Source organism: Neomonachus schauinslandi, chromosome 8 (genome assembly GCF_002201575.2).
Source record: "Neomonachus schauinslandi chromosome 8, ASM220157v2, whole genome shotgun sequence".
NCBI classification, from domain to species: domain Eukaryota; kingdom Metazoa; phylum Chordata; class Mammalia; order Carnivora; family Phocidae; genus Neomonachus; species Neomonachus schauinslandi.
The window spans coordinates 108182124-108206061 of NC_058410.1; the positions used below are offsets into that span (position 1 = coordinate 108182124).

At 55.8% G+C, this 23938-nt stretch overlaps 3 protein-coding genes across 3 annotated transcripts; 1 reads left to right on the plus strand and 2 right to left on the minus strand.

Annotated features, from left to right (window-relative positions):
* Positions 1–3249: 3249 nt before the first annotated feature.
* TOMM6 (translocase of outer mitochondrial membrane 6) lies at positions 3250–5140 on the minus strand. The gene is made up of 3 exons (XM_021691885.2): positions 4484–5140; positions 3845–3949; positions 3250–3612 (listed from the first exon to the last, which is right to left on the minus strand). Exons 1-2 carry the CDS (start codon positions 4609–4611, stop codon positions 3853–3855), a joined length of 225 nt encoding a protein of 74 aa, XP_021547560.1. The 5' UTR covers positions 4612–5140; the 3' UTR covers positions 3250–3612; positions 3845–3852.
* A 60-nt stretch (positions 5141–5200) lies between these two features.
* PRICKLE4 (prickle planar cell polarity protein 4) lies at positions 5201–10039 on the minus strand. Its single transcript, XM_021691886.2, has 7 exons — positions 9972–10039; positions 8793–8935; positions 8187–8294; positions 7359–7496; positions 6827–7030; positions 6053–6257; positions 5201–5578 (listed from the first exon to the last, which is right to left on the minus strand). The coding sequence occupies exons 2-7, from the start codon at positions 8922–8924 to the stop codon at positions 5202–5204; spliced, it is 1164 nt and encodes a 387-aa protein (XP_021547561.1). The 5' UTR covers positions 8925–8935; positions 9972–10039; the 3' UTR covers position 5201.
* Positions 10040–15175: 5136 nt separating this feature from the next.
* FRS3 (fibroblast growth factor receptor substrate 3) lies at positions 15176–20985 on the plus strand. Its single transcript, XM_021692057.2, has 5 exons — positions 15176–15241; positions 16070–16256; positions 18546–18707; positions 19540–19697; positions 19975–20985. The coding sequence occupies exons 1-5, from the start codon at positions 15176–15178 to the stop codon at positions 20887–20889; spliced, it is 1488 nt and encodes a 495-aa protein (XP_021547732.2). The 3' UTR covers positions 20890–20985.
* Positions 20986–23938: the final 2953 nt, after the last annotated feature.

Consider the following 23938-nt stretch of genomic DNA (forward strand, 5'->3'; position numbering starts at 1 on the left):
TGGCAAGGCTTCTAGAGTCAATGATTGTATGAGTTCCCTACTCTGGCTACACTTATATAGCTTCATCCAAGTGCAAGAACTAATGACGTGGATTGGCTGGCATGGGGCATGGCCCTGCCCAGGCCCCTGCATAAGCCTGAGAGAAATCAACAGTAGTACAGAAGGAAAACTTGGTTGGGATGGGGGGGCGGGATGCGGGTGGGCAGGCAGGGAGGGGGGAGATGGAGTTTGTTTTACTTACTGATAAAAGCTTTGTGAACTAATTTTATACAATTCATAACATTTGGTGCCTTGTACCCAGTTACGGTTTGCATGGGATTGAAAAGATTAAGGGAAAGGATGTCGCCTTGTCATTTCGGGTGGCAAATGGGTCTGTACAGTGTAAAGGACATTTGGTATCAGACTTTAAAAGCATTTCATCTCATGTGTGTGAAAGATAATTATTCTTACCAGCAGGTTCTAAAATTTTACTGTAATGTCCAAAATCTTTGGATTTGTGACTATTCATCAAATGGCTGCTTTTCAAGGCAGACTATGTACCCCGTTCTTTCTCACCACCCCTTTTATGTTCCAAACATTAACTCGGTCCTTTTCGGGTAGGCTGGGAGTGCTACCTCTTCCCAAACATAAACTCTACCCCTTTCGGGTTATACCTTATGAGTGGAAGGGTTGCTTTTCCAGCTGGTTGGGAGAGCACAAATGTTCAGAAAGGGCCTTTTTTTCTAATGCTGGGCAACTTATAGAAGTCAAACAAAAATCATTCCTCCTGAAGTATTACCTTCATTAGTTCTGAAGTTCTTTTGCACAAAATTTCAGGAAGCAGTGTAGTACACAATCCCCTATATGTGAACCTTTAGATTGTAAGGCAAGCCAGTGCACTGTGTAATAAGCAAAAGAGAAGGCTCAAAGAACCTGTTCCAGCCCCCTGGCCCCTTTCCCTGGCAGGCGCCGACTGGGATGGTGCTGAGTGGCTGTGGAAGGGGAGAAGACCCAGTTTGCTCACCTGCAGGGCTGTTTACAGCCTGTTCCTTTTACTCTGACCTTAAGGTTTCCATTGAGCTCATGAGACTTCACCAAAGGGTGTTTTAAAAGCTCACCACTTGAAGCACATTTGATAATTGGTTCCTTCAGCCTAATTAGGTGAGGAGGTTGTACTTTTGGAGCAAAATCTCCCATGGCAACTAAGGTTGTTTTTTTTTTACTGGGTAAGTATGCATCTCCTTGGTGGTTCAGATTCTTTTTGAAATCAGCACTAAAGCTGAAAGCGCCTTCTAAATATGACTGTGAGTTTAGTTTAGATCTTTCACGTTTAACCATTCTCTTGGTCTAGGGCTTCGACTTTAACCTAGTGTTTATTCCTTCAACCCACACATTGCTCTAAATACACACCATAGCTACTCTAGCATTGAGGCAAATGGTCATTTTTGTGGACTTTTTCCTTACTTATTTCTGCTGGCATATTTCCATTTAAAATCTAACCAGGTAGTGTAAGAGCTTTCTGTAGTACTATGTTAACCAGCCAGGGTCGAAAATCATGTGACAGATGTGAAATTGACTTCGCTTGGGGAGAATGTTGTGTTGGAATGGTGAAAGCCAACATTTTAATTTACAGAATTAATGACTGTTCGTCGACATTTTGGGAAATTGTAGATTTGATAGCTTTACTTGCTAAATTCTTAACACTTTGAGGAATTAAGCCAGTTTAAATGAAACCTTACCTTGCCAGTATTATGGCTTTATAAACCAACTAACAGTAAACACTTACTTGAAGCTAAAACATAAAAATTTTGAGTGAAATATGAATTATGCTTTGGAAGCTGCCATGTCTTAATTTTTGCTGGATTTTTATTTTCAACTTTTAAAAACTTTATAAAATAGAACTGTTCACAGTTATGAGTAGATCGGGTCACAGACTTCAAGGATCTGTTTCATACCTATGAAGAACAGACAGGAGGTGCTGGTATTTCTTGTCTTAGCAGTGGTCACATGCAGATCTGAAGGGGCTTAGAATCTATGCTATGGCTTAAAAGTTTCCTTCCTGGTCACCATCTGGGAGGTGATGGCTTCAAACCTAAGCCCTGCTCTCGTGTATGTGACCCTTCCTCATCTTAACACCCAGTAAGATGGGTGTTAACACCTGTCAAATCATCTGTGGTCCCAGTAGATTCTTAGAGGGTACTGGCTTCATGGTAAGCCATCCACAGGCCTGAATTCACACACGCTCAAACTCCTCCCTAACAGATGGGACCTATCTGATTACTGCAAGAGAATGGTGCTTTGTAAAATATATATACACAGTCTAATTCTCAAACAGATTTCTGAGCGAGATTTATGCCGGTAGGGTCAAAAAAGTGGACTGTTTTGTCCTATTTACCTTTTGTGAACAGACTGCTAGACAGCTGTCAACTCTTCACAATTAAGGCCACTGTGGAGCATTCATACTGACCCCCCCCCCTTTCCATGTCCTTTAATCCCATACCAGTTGCATAGGAGACTTGGCATGGAAAAGCGGGATTTTAAAAAATGACTAGTAGATGGGGTGCCTGGCTGGCTCAGTTAGAAGAGCATGTGACTCTTGATCTCAAGGTCATGAGTTCGAGCCCCACACTGGGTGCAGAGAGATTAAATAAACTTAAAAAATAAATAAATAATGCCTAGAATGAATCAACTGGGGGGGGGGGAAATGCCTGGGGAAACTCTTCATCGCCACATCTCTCTGAGCCTACACGAGTCTTTTCCATGCCAGTTCTTTACATGCTCCATTTCCAAAGAACTCCTAACTCTTGGACAGTTACACTATTGCAAATTTAGGGTCCGAAAACCTCTATTCCCATGTGAAGAAAGCAGCTTCCTCAAGCAGTGTCACTTTAGTGCCCACTGCCCAGGCTTGCTTACACCTTGCCTCCACTGCACATGACTGCCCTCCTTCGACCAACAAATCCCACTTGACGACAGCAACAATGCCCCTCTGGTGCCTGGAAAACCTACCTGGTGCACTAAAATGCTATGCAACACCAAATGGCTTCTTCCCCTAGTTCTGCTCAAAAGTGGAAATTCCTCAAAAATAAGTTTCACCTTATGTTGACATCAATGTACAGTGGCTACAGTTTCCTTCTTTTTTTTTTTCCTTTTAATATGAAGCAAACCACCTCTGTTACAATCCATGTTTGGGGGCTTGTTCCTGTCTCTGGAGTGTGAAATATAAATCATGTTTTTATGATTTTTGTAAATCTTGACTTTTTACACCTTGTTTTTGTAAGCTGAAGTTTCTTATTAAAAGAATAAAATGATTTTTTGTGTACAGTCTTTATTCCAAATATTTGTTAAAATACCATTAGGTATTCCTCAGGACAAGAGCAAAGATCACCCCCTGCAGAAACTTAGGAACTATGTACAGAACTTTACAGAACAGAGGACGACACTTTGGTTGCAACGTGACTGCTGACCAGAGAACGGAATTCTGAGCGGGCTCAGTGGAGAAAAGGAAATTGGGAAGGGAAGGTGCCCGTCTGAATGAAACTTCAACTTCCATCAGGGCAAGTCTTGTGCCGGTCACAGATTGGAGGCTCTGTTTTTGGAAGGTTCAAGGAGAGCACAGGGGGTCCCATGTGTCTGCAATCAGACCACAGGACAACACGTGACATTAGAACTATAAAAGCACTGGAAGGAAATTAGTAAGAGACTCAAAATTTCTTGCAACATCTGTAAACACATTTAACTAGGAATAATAGCCACGGGACTTCTGGAAGTCTCCTTCCTGTATTTTGTGAATAGATTATATAAATTACTGCTTCTCTCAACCTCTAGAGCTCCTAGACACGCAGAGCAGTAGTTAAGTGCTTACCTATTTGGCTACACCCCTGGCTGAGGTGCCATTAGGTCAATGTCACTCAAATTCCTGGCCAGCCAAACGCCCGCGGCAAAAAGTCCCAAATTGAGGATCAAGTTCCTGGAAAAAGGAAGTTTCATTTACCCTGTGGTCACGGAGTCACTTGTCTTTAGTTAACGAAAGATACTGGGGGAAAAGACTGACCATCACCACCCTGGAAAAACCTTCCGAGGCAAAAACACTGGGTTCTAGAATCGCAGGAACGTAGGGCTTTACAACGGTAGGCTGCCCAAGACCTACATGGTTACTGAGAGTTCGTTTCTCTAGCTAATAAGGGCAGGATCTAATGCAAAGGCCTTAATAATTAAGCACTCGCCCAGGGCCGAAAAGCTTGTTTGTGTTGGCGCCTCTTTTCCCCCTGGTCCCCCTGGTCAGGGTGAGATTCTCTAGACATAGCCAACTAACTCAAAAGATCGCTTCTGCCGCACGAGAACTCTCCCAGTCAAGGACCGCTCCAAAGCACAGCCAAAGCCACTAAGAGGCCAAGAAGCTGGCAATATACAGGGGCCAGCCTGGGCCAAGAAGGGAAGTAGAGAAGGTAGGCAGAGGGGCTCGGAGGACCAGAACGGGACAAGTTCCCGGGTCTTCGGTTACCTCCGGAAATCGTTCCTGTCGGTGGCGAAGCGGTAAACGCCCCGGAGCCAATCTCCCACGTTGTCGGGAATTTCGGGTGCTTCATTTGGCGCGCCGGCAGCGCTCACGCCAACCCCGCTGGAAGCCATAGCAGCACCCTCAGGACCCGCAAGGCCTCTCCCGACGCACCGTGTGGGCGCCGGCGCAGCACGCAACTTCCGGTCTCGCACTTCCGCCGGCGACGGGCCGGCAGGGGGCGCCGCTGCCCCCCCGGGGTCGGGCGCCTGGGGGAGAGGGAGAACTCCCCGGCTGCGCGTCCACGAGCCCCGCAAGGCGGGGAGCGCGGCCCCGCACTACCGTCGCTGGGTCGCGTCCCACCCCGGCACCCCCCGGCCTTCGGCTCGCCAACCTGGGCACCGCCGCACGTGGTCTCTGAGTGACCACTTCATTGGCTCAGGAAGATGCTGAGCACGGGGCTGTCCCAGCCTGTGGGGGTGAGCATAGGGGCTAGTTCAGCAGGGGATGCGTAGCTTTGCGGGGTGGGGTTCCCCAAGAAAGTCTCCGTCAGAAGTGATAGACTTTGCAGGCTTAAGAGGGAGCACACCAAGTTTGTGATCTGGCCGCCTCTCCCAGGCGTGCCCCTGATTGCGTTCAGTCTAGGATTTTTAGAGGGGGGGAGGAGAGCCTAGCTCTCCCACCTAACAGATCACATCCCCTCCCCCTTCTCCGGGCTGCGCCACTAGCAAATGGTGCAGTGCTTCCTGGAGGTGTCGCTGTGCCTAGCCTGGAGGCTTCCGGGGGTCTTCCAGGGACCGGGAAGGCGCTGACCTAAGAAAAAGCCTTCGGGTTCCGAGTCAGAAGAAGAGGAGCAGGTGGGGCAGGGGGCGTCCTCCTTGGCATCGAGGGGCGTCTCCAGGCGGCCCCGCTCCCGCCCTTTGGTGGGTGCCTCCGCCTCGTCCCCAGCTGGACCCTCCTGCTCCGGACTGGATCGAAGCCGCCCCCTCTGGGTTTCCGGACTGGAGCGGGAGGCAGCGGCGAAAAGGGCTGCCCGGGAGATGGTAGCGGCGTCCAGCGGGGAGCAGTCTCCCTCTGCAACTCTCTCGAGTCTCGCCTCCCCTGTTCCGGGCCGGGTCAAAAACGCCCATCTCAGAGCCCGGAGTCTCCCTCTCCCGGATCCGAGCGGGGCGGGCCCAGAAGCCAGTTCCAGCCAGGATCCGGCCTCCCGCCCCGCCCCCGAGCCGTGCGCGCCGCCGCCGCCACGACTCCTCTCCCAGGCTCCCCCGCCCCTCCCCGCCGCCGCCCACCAGAGGGCGGCCGCGTCCCCAGTCCGGGAGCGAGTCCCGCGCCGCAGCCCCAGCGGTGGCGCGGGGTGGGTTCGGGAGGCCCTTGGAGCGCTCCGGCCAGGGACGCGCGGTGAGAGCTGCGGGCCCCGAGGCTCGGGTCTGGGGGGTGCGGTGGGGGGACGGGGGCGCTGCTGGAGGGACGGGACGGCGTGGGACCGGGGCGAGGGTCCCAGCCCGGGAGAATCCCCTCCTCAGCCCAGCCCAAGCCGCTGCCCCCTTCCCCCTTGATCTGCACCTTCTCCCTTACCAAGCGGCGCCCTCCCTTCCAGTGTTGGGGCCTGGCTCGAGCCGGCATTCGAGTAGCGACTCTTAAAGCAGCGGGGGCAGCAGGGGCGGCCCCCCGGCAAGGCATAACGTCCCCCGCCCAAGGGTCCGGCGCAGTCCTGGCAGCAGAAGTGGTTCTCGTGCCAGCGCCGTCCCTCCGCCTCGGTGCAGCGCCGGGAGAAGATCAGCTGGGAGAGGGAGGGAGAACAGCTCATTCATTCATTCATTCACTCACTCACTCATTCATTCATTCACTCACTCACTCATTCATTCACCCAGTAACCACGCCTTATACCCAGTTAACGCTAAAGCACGTCTACAGACATCCCATTTGATCTACTCTTCCACTCTCGGATGCAGGGAGGGCTGATTGGCCTAGCCAGAATCCCGCTAGCAGGTGGCACAGCCTGAAGAAGCGCGACCCCGGTCGCCTGGACTCCCAACCCAGGGTTCCGCGCGGTCTCTTATGCTGACATTATGGCAGGTCCTCGCCTGATCAGGCACAGCACTGGGCACCCGAGATGAACGGCTGTCCAACAGTCCCTGCTCCGGAGAAATTCTCTCAGTCCAAGAAAATCTGGGGGACTCCGTTTGCAGTGGGGGAGGGCACAAGGCAACGGGTCCCCACGCCCAGAACTCAAGGTCCCAGGCTGGTTCTGAGTTCTTCGCTCCGCGGTACTGGCAGAGGTGTCCCCTTACACCCTGCCACGTTGGGCCCTGGGCAGCCCCCTCCCAGCAACCCGCGTCCGGCCCGTACCTGGTCGCAAGCCGGGCAGCGCGGCCGCAGCAGCTCCGCATGATGACGGCCGCAGTAGAGACGCCCATCGTGGGAGAAGTAGATGAGGTGTAGCAGGGCCTGGCCGCAGGCCTGGCAGGCAAAGCACGCCGGGTGCCAGCCGCGCCGCTCTCCGGCCGGGGCTGCGCACACTCCGTACTCGCCTGGCCTCAGCGGCTCCCTGCACTGCCAGGCGGGGGACCGGGGGGGGGGGGGGGGGGGGGGGGGGGGGGGGGGGGGGCGGGTTGCTGGACTGCACAGAGGCCACACTCGCTCCTAGCTTCCCTCCTGGGTCTTCCATCCCAACCCCAACCTAACTGTTCTCCCCATACCCCCGGCAAGCCCACCTCCACTGCAGGCCCCACCGAGAACCCCTAAACTTGGCTTTTCTTTTTCAAGTGGGCCAAACTGTCAATCCCCAACATCCCCTCCCCCGCCGCCCCCCCCATCCCTGGAGCTCGCCCCTTCTGCAGAAGTGAGAAGGCAAAGGGGAATGGGGGAGGGCACTACATACCTTCTCACAGGTGTGTTCTGCCAGCTTGGGAGGTACCAGGCAGGCCACCCCCTGTCCCAGGGCCTCCCGCCTCCGCTGGGCACAGAAGAGCCGCAGCTCGGCCAGCTCATCCTCCCCAAGGGCCAGGCAGTAGCGCTCCTGCAGAAACAGGCCTCCACTGAGACTGGGAGAGCCCCAGCAGGCAAGACTGGAGCTTGACTGAAGGGAGAAGGCTTAGCTGCTGGGTCAAAGGAAGGTTGTAGAAGCTCCCGGAGGTGCAGAAGAAAACAGCGCAGAAGGGCAATGAGAAGGAGAGGGAGAGAGGGAAGAGATGGAGGGGTCTACCCCAGTCTCACCTCCCCCCAGGAATGGCCACCACTCAGGTCCTGAGAGCCCACAGCACTGAGCCCTGTCACCACAAATTTAGATCCTTACCCCCAGTGAGCTGGGGCTCACTATCACTTTCTGTTGTTTTTCCAATTTATGCCATGTTCTCCTGTCTTGCCCCCCTCCCTCCCGGAACTGAAGTGTAAGCCTTTAGTCTGGGCACACATAGGGCCTCAATAAATACTTGACCACACTCTCTACATTTGTACATTCCATTATCGGTTTCAAAAGTGGTTCATGTCCATTTTCTCATTTGCTCTTCAACTAAGCATTGTGGGCAGGGCAGATGCTATTGCACCCATTGTATAGACTTGAAAACTCAGGCTGGGGATGGGGGATGACTTCTCCAATCAGTGGCATAGCCAGCCAGGCCCTAGATCCATGTTCTCTGGCTTCTGGACCCACAGTAAATAGAGAGAGGGAGGTGAGAGCTCGGGACGCTGGAGAGAGGGAGAGACCCACATCACTGTCCTGTGGAGGCAGCTGCTGCAGGAGGATCCGAAGCCCAGGCCAGTTGGAGGCCCCGCCGGTGTCCAGGCCAGGGAGCCCCAAGCTCAGAACTTTAGGATCCTGAGGAGATGCAGCAGGAGAGGGGTGGTTAGGTTTGCCTTCCTCTTCTTTCCTCCCTCCTCACTGCCACCTCTTCTCCAATCTGGAATGACTTCCAAGCACCCCCTCCTTCAAGATCAAGATAAGGACAGCTGATCCACTCTGGCATCTGTGGTCTGATTGAGGCAGGTTGGGGAGCCCCCACACCCCAAAATGGCATCCTTTCTTATGCTTTAAATCACCCCCCTTTACTTCATTGGGCCAAAGCCTACAGCCTGCTTTGACAACACAGACCACCCCCCACCCAGAGGTAATGTGTATTCATGTAGGTAAGTTTAAAGTCAAATCCCCGGTCTCCCATCCTGAGGGGGCTGTAGAGACAGAGATTCCTGCAAAGAGAAAAGGGCCATGGGAGGCTGGGCACAAAGGCTAACTACCTTCCAGGTGGTGGAAGTGGGAGGAGGTCTGTAGGATGGAGGGCACGTTGGGTCTCAGAGGGAAGGGAAGGGCTCCCACTACCTGAGCAGACGTCTCCTCAGGGTGCTCCTCTGGCAAGTGGCCTGGGTCACTGTCTGAGTTGGCTGGAGGACCTGGCTCCTGAAGGCTGAGGCTCTCCCCCTCGTGGGGCCAGTCAGAGTTCAGCCCTGACATTGTGACAAAGTCTGCCCAGAAGACAAGAACACCTTCCATTTATTGGCCCCTTACAATGTGCCAGGCTGTGCTAAGTGCTCTGCAGGAATTATCTCCCTCCATCCTCCCAACAACCAGAAGACATGGGTGGTATTCCTGTTCCCATTGTATAGATGGCTACACTGAGGCTCAGGGAGCATAAATGCCTGAGGTCACATAGCTACTAAGTGGCTGAGCCAGATCTTGAGGCCAGGCCTTTCGGCTCCAGAGTTTCTGAAGCTCAAATTCTGGGGTTGCCCAAGATTGGGAAGGAGGCAAGAGGAGGCTTTTCTAGTGAGCCTTTGGGCAGACTGGCCCCTTCCCCGCCTCGCCAGCTTTAACTCCGCCATTCCTCATTGTGCACTGACTACCCCAGTGAGCCTGAGTCCTCCACACCCCCAACACAGGCCCCACTTTTCCAGCTGTAGGCTCAGGCCAGGTAAAAGGACCACGTCACCAGGAAGCCCTTCTCAGCCCTTCTCAGCCCCTCCAGCCAATACCAGCTCTCCCTTCCCTGAGCTCCAGAAGTACGTACAGTCTGCACCCCGAGGTTTAGTACTAATGTTTCTCTTTGTGCCCTCTGCCCGTCTCAGTTCCTCATCTAGTCTCTAAGCTCGAGGACAGAGGAAAATCTTGTGCTTCTGGCTTCTACCTACAGCAGCAATTTCCAGTTTCACCGGATAATTCTCAACACATCTCTCCAGCCCTCCTTGGGGCTGGCCCTAGCAGGACCAGAGTATCTTGGGGGTGGGGATGACTACTGAAGTAGAAAAGGGATGGGCCCTGCCCTCAAGGGGCTCATAGTCCAGTGGCTAAGAGATGAGACCCGGCAGAATGAGGCTGGGGCTCTGGGCAGGTATATACAGCACCTTAGGAAGAAAAAGAACCAGAGCAAACTTTTCTATAATGTTTACTTTGTGCAAGGGACTATACTAGCATTTTACATACTATAATGCATCCTCAAAACAATCCTATCAGGTAGTTTCTGTTATCCCATTTGATGGTTGAAACAAATTGAGGTAAACTTGCCTAAGGTCACAATAGAAAGCTGAGGGATGTCCTAGGTCGAGGTTGCCTTTGAGATCCGGGATGGATTCTGACAGCAGCTGGGCACAGGAGGGCCTCACCAAATCCCAGGCCTCTAGAAGACCCAGCTGTGGAGTTGGGAACAAGGTTTGGACTGTAACAGTTACATTGCTTCCCAGCCCTGAGCACCCACCCCCGCACACCTTCAGACGTCCTGAGCCACCCATCCCTGCTTCCACACCCATCTGCTTCCTTCCTGTTCTGTCCCTCCGGTCAGTTTCCTGTGGAAAGCAGCCAGGATGGGCTGTTTACGTTCAGGGCCAAGAGGAACCACTTTCCCTAAAAGCACCGACCCTGCTCCAGGCAGCAGGAGGCGTTTGGGAGAGGGTCCGGCACAGAATAGGGGCCATCTGGGACCTCAGAGTGGATTTGCACCCTCTCTTCCAGGTTATAGTTTGTATGAAATTGCCGCCCACAGAAACAATGCTCAGAAATCAGCTCTCACCCCTCACCCTTCCTCCCCCCGCCCCACCTCTACTCAGCACTGGACCAGATCTTACTAACATGCTGGATTCCTTCAAGAATTACCCTCCCCTCAGGGCTGAACCCCTTCCGCCCCCCGCCCCCCCTCCCCCGCGCAGGTGCAACCGGGCTCAAGAGTTCCACCTTCCCAATTCACCCCGCCCTCGAGGGCAGAGCCGGCGCGGCCCTAGGGACTGGGGAGGTAAAAGGATGGGAAGGTTTTCCGCGGACAGTGAGAGGGAGAAGAGAAGTGTCCGGTCCTGCCAAGTACCCTCTCGACAGATCCCCAAAGTTTTTTCTTGGACTTCCCCGGGAGTCAGCTGGGGTTCCCAGTCTGGCTGCTGGGAGTTTACGGGAGGGAATGGGATTCCGCTGGGGTCTCACCCTCGCTGCGCGCCGGTGTCCGGACCGTTCTGGACGGACCCCGCCGTCGGTCCCCACACCCAGTCCCCACCCCGAGGCCTCCCCGACTGCCTCTGCCCGCCCCGGGAGCGCGGCCCTTCCTCTCCCACGCCCCTGCCCGCCCCTCCCGGACTGGCAGAGCTGGCGGCTCAGGAGAGCCTCTGGAGTTGCAGCCTGAAGGAAAAAATTTGGGGGATCTCAGGGTGGAAAGTGTGCAGGCTCCACTGCCCCCCTCCCCACTTCCAGGGGTTTAGCGCCGGTACCGCGCCCCAGCGGTGACAGGGCAGACACCTGGGAGCCGAACAGAACGCTTTTCCGAGCGAGCAAGTCCCTCCCAGACCCTCCGGCGGGTCTTCTAGCCCCGCCCCTCTCTGGATGTCCTCACCCTCACCCAGTTGCCTCCGCCTGTCCCCAGCCCTTTTTTAGGAATCCCTCGCCTTGCCCTTCTCCCTTCTGTCCTTTCAGGCCCTTCCCCCACCTTTTTTGTCTCTCCCCCACCCCGGTCCCTTTTCTGATCCCGGGAGTGGAAACCTCTGGTCCCATCTCGGGTTCCCTCCTCAGTCCCGCCCCGCGTCTCGCGCCCCGCCCCGCCCCGCCCCGGCACCGCTCCGCCCCGCCCCCGCGGGGCTAGCTTCGCGGTTGGCCCGGAGCGCCCTCTGGCGTCTGCGCATGCTCCCTGCTCCGACTGCAAAGTCCTCCAAAGGGACCTTCTAGGCTGCGCGCCGGTCGCCCCCGATCGGGTCCGCCCGCCCGCAGCGTCTCGTTGGTGCTGCCGGTGACCTCCGACCCCGCGGCTGCGGGGCGGGGCGGGGAGGTCTTAGCTCCGGGCGGGCGGCGGCTGTTGCAGCGGGACCCGGGAGCGGGGCCCGACGCCGCCCGGGACGCGGGGCGATGTGAGTCGGGGCGCGGTGGGGCGGGAACGAGGCGGTTCCACCGAGGCCGCACCGCGCCGCGCCGCGCCACAGTCTCCGCTCCCTCCCGAGGAAGCCCTGGGCGGGCGGGCGGGCGGTGGAGTCCCGGGGCTGGGGGCGGGGATCCAGGGACGGCGCGCGGCCCCAACCTCCCCCATTGCTTCCCGGTATCTATAGAAATTCCCCTGACAACCCCGCAACCTAAATCTGTCGCTCACTCCCCAGAACCACCCCACCCCCACCCCCCGGACACACCTTCGCTTGTCCTGGAGCCCTTGGAACCCCCTCAGTCCTGCGAATTCTCCTGGTAACGCCCGCAGAGCCACCATTCTCCGGGATGCCCCCAAATGCTTCCAGAGCTCTGCGGTTCCTCTGATCCTGCATACGCCCAATTCTCCCTGCACCATGCTTAAATGCAAAAAACTTGCCCACGATTTCCCGAGCTCTCATATATTTTGAGTCCCCATAACCTACCCTGACACTCCCATCTCCAGTCCACACCTATCCCAGACCAGAGCCCCTTGTTCCTGTCCCAGCCAATGTAACCCCCCCCACTGAAGTGTCATGATATATTCTGATATCTTAAAGACATGTCTTAAAGGCACCCTCCCCCATCTTGCAACCCTATAATTCTTGGTTTCACCCCAACTCCCTGTTGGTGGCTCAAGCCTCAGTATTTTCCCAGCTGCCTGTCTTTAGGCTGCGCACACCTCCCTCAGCCTGCTTCCTTCTAGAGAATAAGCCAGGCCAGGAGGGTCCTTTAACCTGAGAAGTTGTAGGTGGAAGCAGAGCACAAGAGGCCCTGGGAAAAGATACTGCCTTTGGAAAGCAGAAGGGTGGGCTTTCAAGGATCTCCAAGGTTCTGGCTTGTCAACTTGTCCACCTGGGGCTCAGATCTCTGAAATTTTGATTTATTATTAGCATTTATGTTAGAATTTTAGGCCTTTTGGAGCTTGGGGGACAGAAAATTTATCAAGCTTCCAAATGTGAGATTGAGGGAGCTTAGCTTGTCCTGGAAGAGGCACATGTCCATTTTTGTGATCTTTTTCCTATGTGCTTACCTCTAGAAGTTATTTAAGGGAGAAGCCTCACCGTTTACAAATGTTTCCCTTGAAAACTAAGGCCTTGAGTTGGGAGGTGGGGGATTGCCTTGCCAGAGTCTCCCAGATAGTGGGCACAAAACAGACTAGAATATTGGTTTCCTGAATCTTAAGCCAGCGTTCTTTCCAATACATCACAGTGTCCTTTTGAGAAAGTTCTCTGTAGAGTTAAAGTTCTCTGCAAAGGTAAGGTGGTGGTTTTGGTGTTGGTTGTAAGGGGATTCAGATGGGTTCTAGAGGCAACTGAAAAGGCTGCCTCAGACTTCAAAATCATTGCTACTAGGGGAGTCACTCACTCTCAGGGCCTGTGGGGCTTGGGATTTGTGGCCCCTTTGCCCTTGATCTCACTTTCTTCGTTGTGTTTCTGTCCCATTAGGACCTGGAACAGATATCCAGGTGGGATGGACTGACAGCAAGTGAGTTTCATGAACAACTGGGGGTGAGGATGGAAGGTTTCCACTAACCTGTGGTCTCTATCTCCTGTGCTAGGTGAGCTCCAGGTGTGTCCCAGAGGGATCCAGGTGACTTCTCTGCAGACTACTTGTCATGATGCCCCACCAAGAACAGGGGGAATAAAGTGGGGGTCCTTCCCCATGCCCCTCCCATGGTCAGCTCCCCGATGGCCTGGGTGAGGTGAGAGCTGTGTATAGGAGCCACTTTTCTGGAGTTTTCCAAATTGGGCGGAATGGGGGATACAGGTCAGGATTGTTTAAGACTTTACACATACAGTGGGAGTTTTGAAAGGATATCTGATCTTACAGATTCTTTTTTCTTAAAGATATATTTATTTATTTTAGAGAGGGGGGGGGGAGCACAAGCAGGAGGGGCAGAGGGAGAGGGAGAAAGAGGCACCTAAGCAGGCACCATGCTCAGCGTGGAGCCTGATGCAGGGCTCGATCTCATGACCGTGAGATCACGAACTGAAATCAAGAGGCAGAGGCTTAACCCACTGAGCCACCCAGGTGCCCCTTACAGATTCATTTCTTGCATCAAGTTGCAGCCCCTTCTGGTTGGGATTGTTCTGTGCATTTGTTTGCTCCCTTAGGTCACTCCAGCTTGGTGGTCTTCTTCCCATTCTAGACAGAGGCCCAACTGTTGTGACATAAAATCCAAGTGCCGTAATCCTGGAGGGAAAAGCCAGATAGTAAGGCCTCTGGTCTCCCCCTTAGACAAGGGAGCAACCTGAGCATTTATTTTATTTTATTTTATTTTTTTTAAAGATTTTATTTATTTATTCATGAGAGACAGAGAGAGAGAGGCAGAGGGAGAAGCAGGCTCCCAAGGAGCAGGGAGCCCGATGCGGGACTCGATCCCAGGACGCTGGGATCATGACCTGAGCCGAAGGCAGACGCTTAACCATCTGAGCCACCCAGGCGCCCCGAGCATTTATTTTTTTAAGGAAGAAATACCTAGTCAAGGTTTTAAAAAAATGTGATCTGTTACAAGTTCAGTCTTCTTACTGTATCTTTTGAGCATGATGTGGTGCCTCATGGAAGAGAACATCAGAAAGATAAATTTGAAGTAGATGATGGGATGGTGGTGAGAGAAGAAAAGAGAATTTGGGTGATGTGGGAAGGGTGAGGTGGAAAAGAAGGGGGGAAAAAAAAGGAAGGTCCAGGCCAAAGTGTGGGGGACCCCCAAGTTACAGTTTCTGTGCTGAATCTGGATGAAGGACCAGGACTGGCACCCTCTGAAGTTAATCACTTCTTCTGGTCCCCTGCCTTTTTATTTATTTATTTATTTGAGAGAGAGGAAGGGAGAGAGAGCACGAGTGGGGGGAGGAGCAGAGGGAGAGGGAGAAACAGACTCACACTGAGCATGGAGGCCGACGCGGGGCTTGATCCTACAACCCCAAGATCATGACCTGAGCCGAAATCAAGAGTTGGACATCTAACCGACTGAGCCACCCAGGCGCCCCTCCCTGCTTTATCCATGCTTTTCCTGCTGCCCAGGCTTCCCTTCGCTTTCATTACATCAGTCAAAATCCTCCCTTCTCAAGGTCCAGATCAGATGTTACCTCTGAGAAGCTCTCTTCCATCCCTCTGTCAGCATTAATCTTTAACACATCCTGACTTGAATGTTTATTCAGTGCATGTCTGGCCCTGGATTGAGAATGTGAATTAGAGGAGGGACAGCGTCCTACTATGTCCAAGAGTAGGTGATCACAACAAGGTGGTTCTGCCAGAGTCCCCAGAGTGGGGCTCTTCGGAGCTGACCTTGATGACCTTATCCCTTACGTTTTGCCCTAGGGCGGACTCGCTGCTCTGACACCATGGGGAGCTGCTGCAGCTGCCTGAACAGAGACAGCGTCCCGGACAACCACCCCACCAAGTTCAAGGTACCCACGGCTCCCTCCTCTCCCGAGCTCCCAGCATGGCCTCCCGGGCTCAGGCCAACCTGTCCAGTTGCCTTTGCCTCCCTAGAGAAGGTGAAGTGACAGGCTGAAGTGGTGGCTCCTTAAGACTCCTCAGGGGCCCAGGCCACTGTGCATTGTGTGGCTCTCTTACCAAGAATGAAGACATACTGGGATGCAAAAATCGTGCTTTTGGAACATTCACTCCCAGTATCCCTTTGTAGCTTTACATATAATTTTTTTTGGAGAAACCCAACAAAAGTCTATGTGTGTGAGTTAATATATCTAAAGTATGCGTAACACACAGTAAGGCCTATATTAGCGTTTGCTGTTGGCTTTGGGAAGCTAAGGCCAGGCGCGGTGGAGCTGGGCACCCCCTGGCCCCTGCCACCACTCACCTCCCTGTAGAGGCGTCCCCTCCTCACCCGCAGCTTGTTGAGGCACAGCTTCTCCTGCTCGCCAGAAGAGGGAGCCCTTGGCAAGGTCCTCGAGTTGGGGAGGTGGTGGAGGAGGTCTGTGTTCTGTCGCCGGGGGCCTTAAGATTTTGAGCTTGCAACCGAACCCGCCCTCCATTAGCATCCGGTCCTTGGGCACAGCCGTGGACCGTTGAGGTCCTGTAACCTTGGTCATCAAACCGTCTGACCTTGGAGGTCAACCGACCACCCCTCCCTCACTGCCCGAGTAACAAGGCTGAGGCCTAGGGAAGGGCGGTGGGTCAGTGGCGCTGCTTCATCCGCTTGGGCTCCGCTGCCACGTGGCTCAGGGACCCCTTGTTGGACTCCCCCGCTGACCCTCCTGGTCCCTGCCCGCCAGGTGACGAATGTGGATGACGAGGGGGTGGAGCTGGGCTCCGGGGTCATGGAGCTGACGCAGAGCGAGCTGGTGCTGCACCTGCGTCGGCGCGAGGCTGTCCGCTGGCCCTATCTCTGCCTGCGGCGCTATGGCTACGACTCGAACCTCTTCTCCTTTGAGAGCGGCCGCCGGTGTCAGACGGGCCAGGGTGAGTACAGCTCCTGGCGCGCGCTGGGCCGGGGGCTTGTGCGCCTGTGCGGGTACCGGGGCAGGAAGCCAGAGCTCGGGACCGTGGGCGAGCCTGTTGACGTGGCAGGTGCTGCCCGGAGAAGGGAAGCGTGATGGCCAAGAGCGCGGACTAAGTGGACTCCCAGGCCAGTGCTCGCTCTCCTCAGGCACTGCGGCTGCGGCCTGGGTCCTCTCGTGGGGGCATTCGTTGCACGGGCCGTGGGAAAGAGCCAGTGCTCCCAGGCCAGAATCCGTCTGTGAAGGCAAGCGATTCCTCCTTCCTTGGTTATTCCAGTTTCGAGGGTACTCTTTGTCCCCTCGGTAGGAACAGACTTTCTTCTGAGCCCCCAGGTCATGTACCCTGGAGCCTGTGAATAATGACGACGGGTCAGGCTGGAAGCTTTGCTTACCTGGCTTGGGAATGATAGGCTTGGGGAGGCCGGACTCTTTGGGTCTCTGATGTACAGACTAAGCCCCGAGAGGTTAATCTTTGTCTCCTGTCACCTGGAATGTGAGGTGTTCTTCCTTCCTCCCCTTCGTCCCCGCAGCCAGGGGTCAGAGAGTAGTGGTCGTTTTGGGAAGTCAAGGCTCCTCGAAGGAGGAGCATGGTCTGGGCTTATCTCCTAGAGCCCAGACCTGAGCTCTGCAGAAGGAACCCAGCCCGGGCTTGCGTTAGATGCAGTCAGGGCTGTGACTGCGGGGGAGGCGTGAACAGGCTTCTCTGGTGAGGCCACCGTCACAGCAGTGAGTCTCTTACGTGCTGTTGCCTGGGAGCCTTCCCCTCCACGTGTCTTCCCCTTTGGGCTCCTGAGGCAGAGGAGCTTACACTGGCTGAGCAGAAAGAGGACAGGAAGGGGCTTCTCATCGTGGTGTTTCGCCCACACTTGGGATTCCAGGGGGGCGGCCCTGGGCCCCCGACACCGGCTTCTCCTAAAACTCCAGGCTTTCCCATCCTTTCCTAGCCCCTAATATACCTTGCCAGAAAAGTCGTTTTCCTTCTCCTCCCTTCTCTCCTTGCTGTCGCATTCCTGCAAACCTCAGTTGTCCCATATCCCAGGCTGGTTTTATTGATCTTTGTTGTGGGTATATGCACACACGCACCCCACGTAGCCTCCCCGAAGTGCCAGGCCCTACTGTTGCCAGGATGGGGTGCGCAGAATCTCAGGCTGCCCCGACACCCCAGGGGCATCTCTGGAGCCCTTGAATCGCAGGTACTCAGCCCAGTGCTGCCGTCCCTGGGACTGGGAACTGCTGCGTTGCAGTCTGAGGGGCTCTAAGGGCAGCTGCATGAAGAGCCGCCTGGTGGCCTGGCCCTGTGTGCCCTAGCGAGTCTGCCCATTCTTTCTTCCTTTCTGTATCAGGGGCCTATCCAGAGTAGACGTTCTGTCTCTGGCCGGGCACTGGGCTAAGTGCCCAGTGAACAAGCAGTGAACAGGACAGACTCTCCTGCCTTCAAAGAGCTTGGACATGGTTGGGCATCAAGCCGAGAGTTGGGCTCGATTTTCTCCGGGCAGCAAAGGGTGGTAGGCGGAGGGAGATGGGGGCTGTGTGTGAAGTGGAATAGTCACTCATCTGACACAGTGGCGCCCTCACCTTATCTGCAGGGGAGACCCCCAGGGGGTGCCTGAAACCACAGATGGTACCGAACCTGTACATACTATGTATTTTCCTATACACGGTGAGAGGTTAACAACAATAATAATAAGGTAAAACAATTAGAGCAATGTACTGTAATGAAAGTTACATGAACGTGGTCTGTCTCTCAAAATACGGTACTACGCTCACCCTTCTTGTGAAGATGTGGGAAGATAACATGCCCACGTGATGCAGGAAGCGAGGGGAGTGAGTTGGCAGTGCAAGGTAGCGGTAGGGTCCTGCTGGCGTTCTGACAGTACGTCTGCTTCCGGACCCCGGTTGACTGGGGGTCCCCGAACCCGCAGAAAGCAAAACTGTGGATAAGGGGCAGCTGCTCTCCTTTTCTGCTTTGATGTTGACTTCTCCTCCCCTCACCTGTGAACATGATCGAGCCGTGGAGGAATGCAGGTGAGGTATGAGATCTCTAGCCAATGGTCATGGTTAGTGGGGGGGACAACAGGGGGCCTTGGGCCCAGCTCCTCCCAGAGCTCTTGGATCTTAGGGTATGCTCTGGATGAGGAGGGGCCCTCCTGCCCCCTGCAGGCCTGGGACATCATGCGTCTATTCAGCCTCTCCGGTGCTTGCCTGTTGGTACATGGTCAGAGGAGCCTCAGTTCTTCCTCTCCTCCTTCAGGGATATTCGCCTTCAAGTGCTCCCGGGCCGAGGAAATTTTCAACCTGCTTCAGGACCTGATGCAGTGTAACAGCATCAGTGTGATGGAGGAGCCGGCCGTCATCACCCGCCACAGCCACCTGCCTGAGCTCGGCCTCCCTCGGGCGCCACAGCCTCCCACTGGTGAGGAGACCCCCCCTCCTCAGCCTCCACGCCTGTACACACGGGCACAGGCCCAGGAAGTGCCAGGCCTGGAGGCACAAGTCAGGCAGGCAGGTGGGACAGCTGGGCGACCCAGCCTTCCAGGACAGTCACCCGCCATCTGATGACTCTTGGGGATGAATAAGTCCTGGTCTGGGCCAATCAGGTGACTCAGGCTGAGGCTGGGGAGTCCTGGGCCTTGTAATGACTGATGGTCCGGGAGCAGACAGGAAGACATTGAGTTTCCATGGAAACTGCAGTCTGGAGCTATTTTGCTTCCTTCCTTCTGTTTACTGGGTCATACCCGTCTACCTTTCCTGACTGGGTGCAGGCATCTTTGCCCGTGACTGTTTTTCTGGAGAGGCTCCCATACCTTCTGCTTGTTTATTCCCTGAGTCCACACTGAGCTCCTGCTCGGTGTTCTGCTCTCCATGGGCTGGCCCGTGGTGGGGCAGAAGATAGAGAAATGCAGTCCCTGATGTCTGGGAGCTTCCCTGGAGCTCACTGGCAGAGCTAGAATGAGGTGAAGGGACAGTTCAGTGACGACAAGGTGGCCTTAAGTGTTTTAGCTAAGGCTGGACTGGGGGAAGTGGGGCTCACGCTGCGCTTTGAGGGAAGGGGCAGGGTTTGAAGAACAGAGAAGTGAAAGAGAATGAGGGCTGCCGGGTCAGCGGGGCTAACCACCTGGGGGGCCCTTGGAGTGTCTCCCCTCCCCCAGAGGACTCCCGGAATGCCACATGCGCAGTCGCAGGTGGTTGTCAGGTGGTGTAAGGACCCCCCCTCCCTGACGTGGGCTTGTCTCCTGTGTGCCCAGCTCTAGGTTACACTGTCTCCAGCTTCTCCAATGGCTTCCTTGGCTGCCCGGGAGAGGGCCCGAGATTCTCAGCTCCCCGGCGCCCCTCGACAAGCAGCCTGCGACACCCCTCGCTTGGGGAAGAGTCCACTCATGCCCTCATTGCCCCTGATGAGCAGGTGAGCAAGCAGCTGCCCTGCTCCTCCCCATTGGTCTGGGTGGGGAGGGGGGAGTCGGGAAACATGGCCCCTCCTAAGGATCATGGGAAGGGAAGAGAATGGATAGGGTCCCTTACTGTCCAGAAAAGGGTTGCAGCTTCCCCGGGAAGTTTGGAGGACCAGGAAGAGAGGGAAACTCTGGCTCTTCTCCCCTGTGCTTCTCTTATGCTGTCCCTTCTGCTCTCTCCTTCTTCGCTGCCCTTGCGCCCTCCTGCTTCACTCGGACCCCTTCCCCCAGTCCCATACCTATGTCAACACGCCAGCCAGTGAGGATGACCACCGCAGGAGCCGGCATTGCCTGCAGCCCCTGCCCGAGGGCCAGGCGCCCTTCCCCCCACAGCCCGGGGGCCCTGACGCGGGGGACCCCCAAGTGTTCCTGCAGCCGGGCCAGGTGAAGTTCGTGCTGGGCCCCACCCCTGCTCGGCGGCACATGATGAAGTGCCAGGGCCTCTGCCCCAGCCTGCATGACACCCCCGCCCACAACAACAACAACGAGGGCGCTTCCGAGTGCCTGGCCCAGCCCAAGTGCACCTACGAGAACGTCAGCGCGGGGCTGCGGCCAGGGGCCGGCTGGAGACTGAGCACGGAGGAGCCGGGCTGGAACGGCCTTGCCCACCGCCGGGCCGCCCTGCTGCACTATGAGAACCTGCCCTCCCTGCCCCCTGTGTGGGAGAGCCACGCCCAGCAGCTGGGGGAGGAGGCTGGGGATGACGGAGACTCGAGGGACGGCCTCACTCCCTCCTCCAATGGCTTCCCTGATGGCGAGGAGGACGAGACCCCACTGCAGAAGCCCACCAGCACTCGGGCTGCCCTCCGTAGCCACGGCAGCTTCCCTGTGCCGCTGACCCGCCGCCGAGGCTCCCCGAGGGTCTTCAACTTTGATTTCCGCCGGCCGGGGCCCGAGCCCCCCAGGCAGCTCAACTACATCCAGGTGGAGCTGAAGGGCTGGGGTGGAGACCGCCCCAAGGGGCCCCAGAACCCCTCGCTCCCCCGAGCCCCCGCGCCCGCCGCCCACCTTCCCCGCCGCTCAGACTCCTACGCCGTGATTGACCTCAAAAAGACCGTGGCCATGTCCAACCTGCAGAGGGCGCTGCCCCACGACGATGGTACTGCCAGGAAAACGCGGCACAACAGCGCGGACTTGCCTCTGTAGGGACCCCTCGCGCCCCGCCTCGCGCTCCGTCCCCTGAACCCACGCCCCGGGTTCCAGGTTGCTTTGCAGAAGGGCGCCGAGGTGGAACTAGACGCTTCCCAGCGCCGGCTGGCGTCCCCAGAGATAGCAGCCACTGAGTCTCCTGGTCTCCCAGGCAGGGGAGAGAAGAAGGGTGACCAGGCGAGGAGGGAGTCATGACGGAAACTGTGAAGGGTTCCTCGGATGCATTACGTCCATCTGTCTTGTCTGTCGTCTGTCTGTGTGTTCTCTTTGGTTGAAATTTTGAAACATTTTGTACCTGTTGATTTTATTTATCAGTTTATTTTTCTATTTATTGTTTTAAATGTAATTTAACATATTTATTATTAATATAATTATTTTTAAATTCTGGCTTGGTGGGTGATGTCCTGTTCTTAGGGAGTCATTTCCAGCATGGTTCTGGGTGGGAGTAGGGGAGGCCTACTAGAGGGAGGGGCTTCATTCTGGGAAATCTGGGGGTGGTTGTGGTCATCGTGACAAGTCTGTGACCATTTGTTTCTCTGCTCCGGGAAGCCCTGACCCAGAACTTAAAGTTGCCAGGGATGGATGTGCTGTCAAAGGAAAGCCACAGGACAGCTGGAGTCCTGGATGCCGAAAGGGGATCTGGAAGGGAAAACTGCCCTAATGGGAACAGCCTGACCCTCCTGAGTTGGCAGGGGAGGGCCTACATCAGACTTACCTTCTCTAGGGCCCCCTGCTGATTTCCCTTCTGCCACCAGGCAGGTCCTTGGGGGTACTGATCTCCTTTAACACCTTGGCCCAGAGGTGGACCCTGGATCCTCCTTTGGCACCCCCAGCACGGCTAGATCAAGGCTAGAACTTTATACAGGACTTTGCTAAAAGCCCAGGAATAGCAAAAGGCAAAAACAGAGAGTAATACATAATCAACTCATTGGGCTTGCCTAGTTATTTTCCCAGAGAACTGCTCCCCAGGAATGGGCGCTTTGGGGCGCCTCTACCCTACCACAGGGGCGGGCCCTAGCAGAGTCACCACGTCTGAACACCTGCCTGGAAGCCTAGGGCCTGCACAGGGCTGCACAAGGCCCCACCTGGTGCAGTGTTGCAGGAGCTCCCTTTCCTTGTCTTGAGGCTGCCTCCCCCTCCTCTCGCCGGCCTCCCTGCCTCCAAGACTCCATTTCTATCTCAGCCCCCTGAATGATTAAAGGAAATCCAGCATCTGCGATAAGCCACTCAGGGTCCAGGGGAGGAGTGGGAGCAGTTTGTCCAAGACTTAGGGACAAGCCTTCTTGTCTGTGGTCACTGTTTGTGCCCCAGCTCCCTGCCCCGAGGAGAAAGCCGACCTGTCCTCCTTACTAAGGAAACCGGCCAGGGTCGGGCCTACCCGATTCCCTCCCCACCTGCTGTCCAGGACAACACTGCCCGGGCTTCACTTCCGGGACTGCCCTCTACCCTGGGTGCGGATTGAACTGACCAGCTTCCAGACTTCCCCACCCCTGAATGTCACTGTCTTGTCAGGGAAATGGGCGAAGAGAGCCAGCAGGATGGGGCTTAGCAGGGTCCTGGGGTGGAGCTGCTGCTACTTTCCCAGAGCTGGCACCGGACCCTTCGCTCTACCTCCTTCTGACCTCTGGACGGGAGGGAGGGCTGCTCCAGGCTGGGTTCATCGCATGCACTGTGTCCACCCTGTGGTAGCGGATGATGTCTCTCCTCAGCCCACCCAGGCAGCTCCGTTCTGCTCTCTGCGTATCCTCCCCGCACTAGTCCTACTCCTCCTTTGGGGGCCCCTGGCCAGGAGTGCTGGTTTCTCCAAACAGGAGGGCCAAGATGGGGGGTGGGGGCAGGTATGGCCGTGCCGGTGACTCACCGGTCTGCTCGGGCTCCTCCTGACGGTCGCTGCTGTGGGGGAGCCATGCTTGCGTCAAGAGACCAGGTTGTGGTTCTGACTCGGCTATGATCTCTGCTCTCTTGAGCAACTGGTCACCCCCAGCGGGCCTCAGCTTTTGCACCTAGAAAACACGGAGCTGGTTGTGAGAAGTAGCCAATGAGATGATGAACACACCACGTTGGGAAGGAGACAGCGGGCAGGCTGTGTGAACAACCCAGCTGTTCCAGAGGGAGAAACCACTGGAAGTCACCGCTCTCCAGTCCCTGAGACCCCAGGCCTCCTGCTGCGCCCCTGCTGACCAGGGCGAGGAGCAGCTAGCCTCCTCCTCTGGGGTAGCCAAGTCCTGGTGGCTTCCATGCGCGTGTTTGCGGAGCCTGGGGGTCCAGAAGACTTAGCCCAGGAATTGGCTCCCAGCCCAGTGTGGCTGCCAGCCTTCCTGCTCCCCTCCCCCAGGGTCATCGCCTCTGACCCACAAGATCAACTACAGGAATTTTCCTCTGGCGGGGCAGGCGGGGTGTGAGTGGACAGCTTTCCAGGCGGGAAGTGGAGGCTGGGAGGGATGCCCAGGAGGGCGACCACTGCTCCCGTCGGGGAGCCTGCCCTGCTGAGGTCAGGGTGTGGCGTCCTGATGGAATCATTTTACAGATCATCACCAACATCAGTGAATGTTTGCTGAGTGCTCAGTTCCCTGCTTTAGAAACAGGCCCTGCCCACCCCCTGGGCTGCCCTCAGGAAAGGACCAGAGCCAGCATCCTGTCCAGGAGTGACATTTCAGGTCAGACCAGGAGGGGCCCTCCCCAAGCCCACCCCTGGGTAATAACAGCACTCTACAATGGTATAAACACAGTTGGCTTTCCAGAGGGCCCTGTAGACCGTTTATCTCTCTCAGGCTCACCGGCCTGCATTGTTATCACATCACGGCTGGGCAGAGGAGGAAACAGGCCGAGAGGTAAAGTGACTTGCTTCAGGCCATGAAGGTAATGAGTGGCTTGAGCAGGGGCTGCATGCCAGGTGTGTGGCTTTCCATGCCCCCACCTGGCCTGAAGGGGCTTCGTTCCCTCCCGTGGGCTGCAGGAAGAGCGTGTCGGGTGCTCTGGCCTGGAAGACTGGGCCTGTAGGAGTGTCTGCAGAGGCCACATTTCCAGTGCTTCACCTCAGGAATCC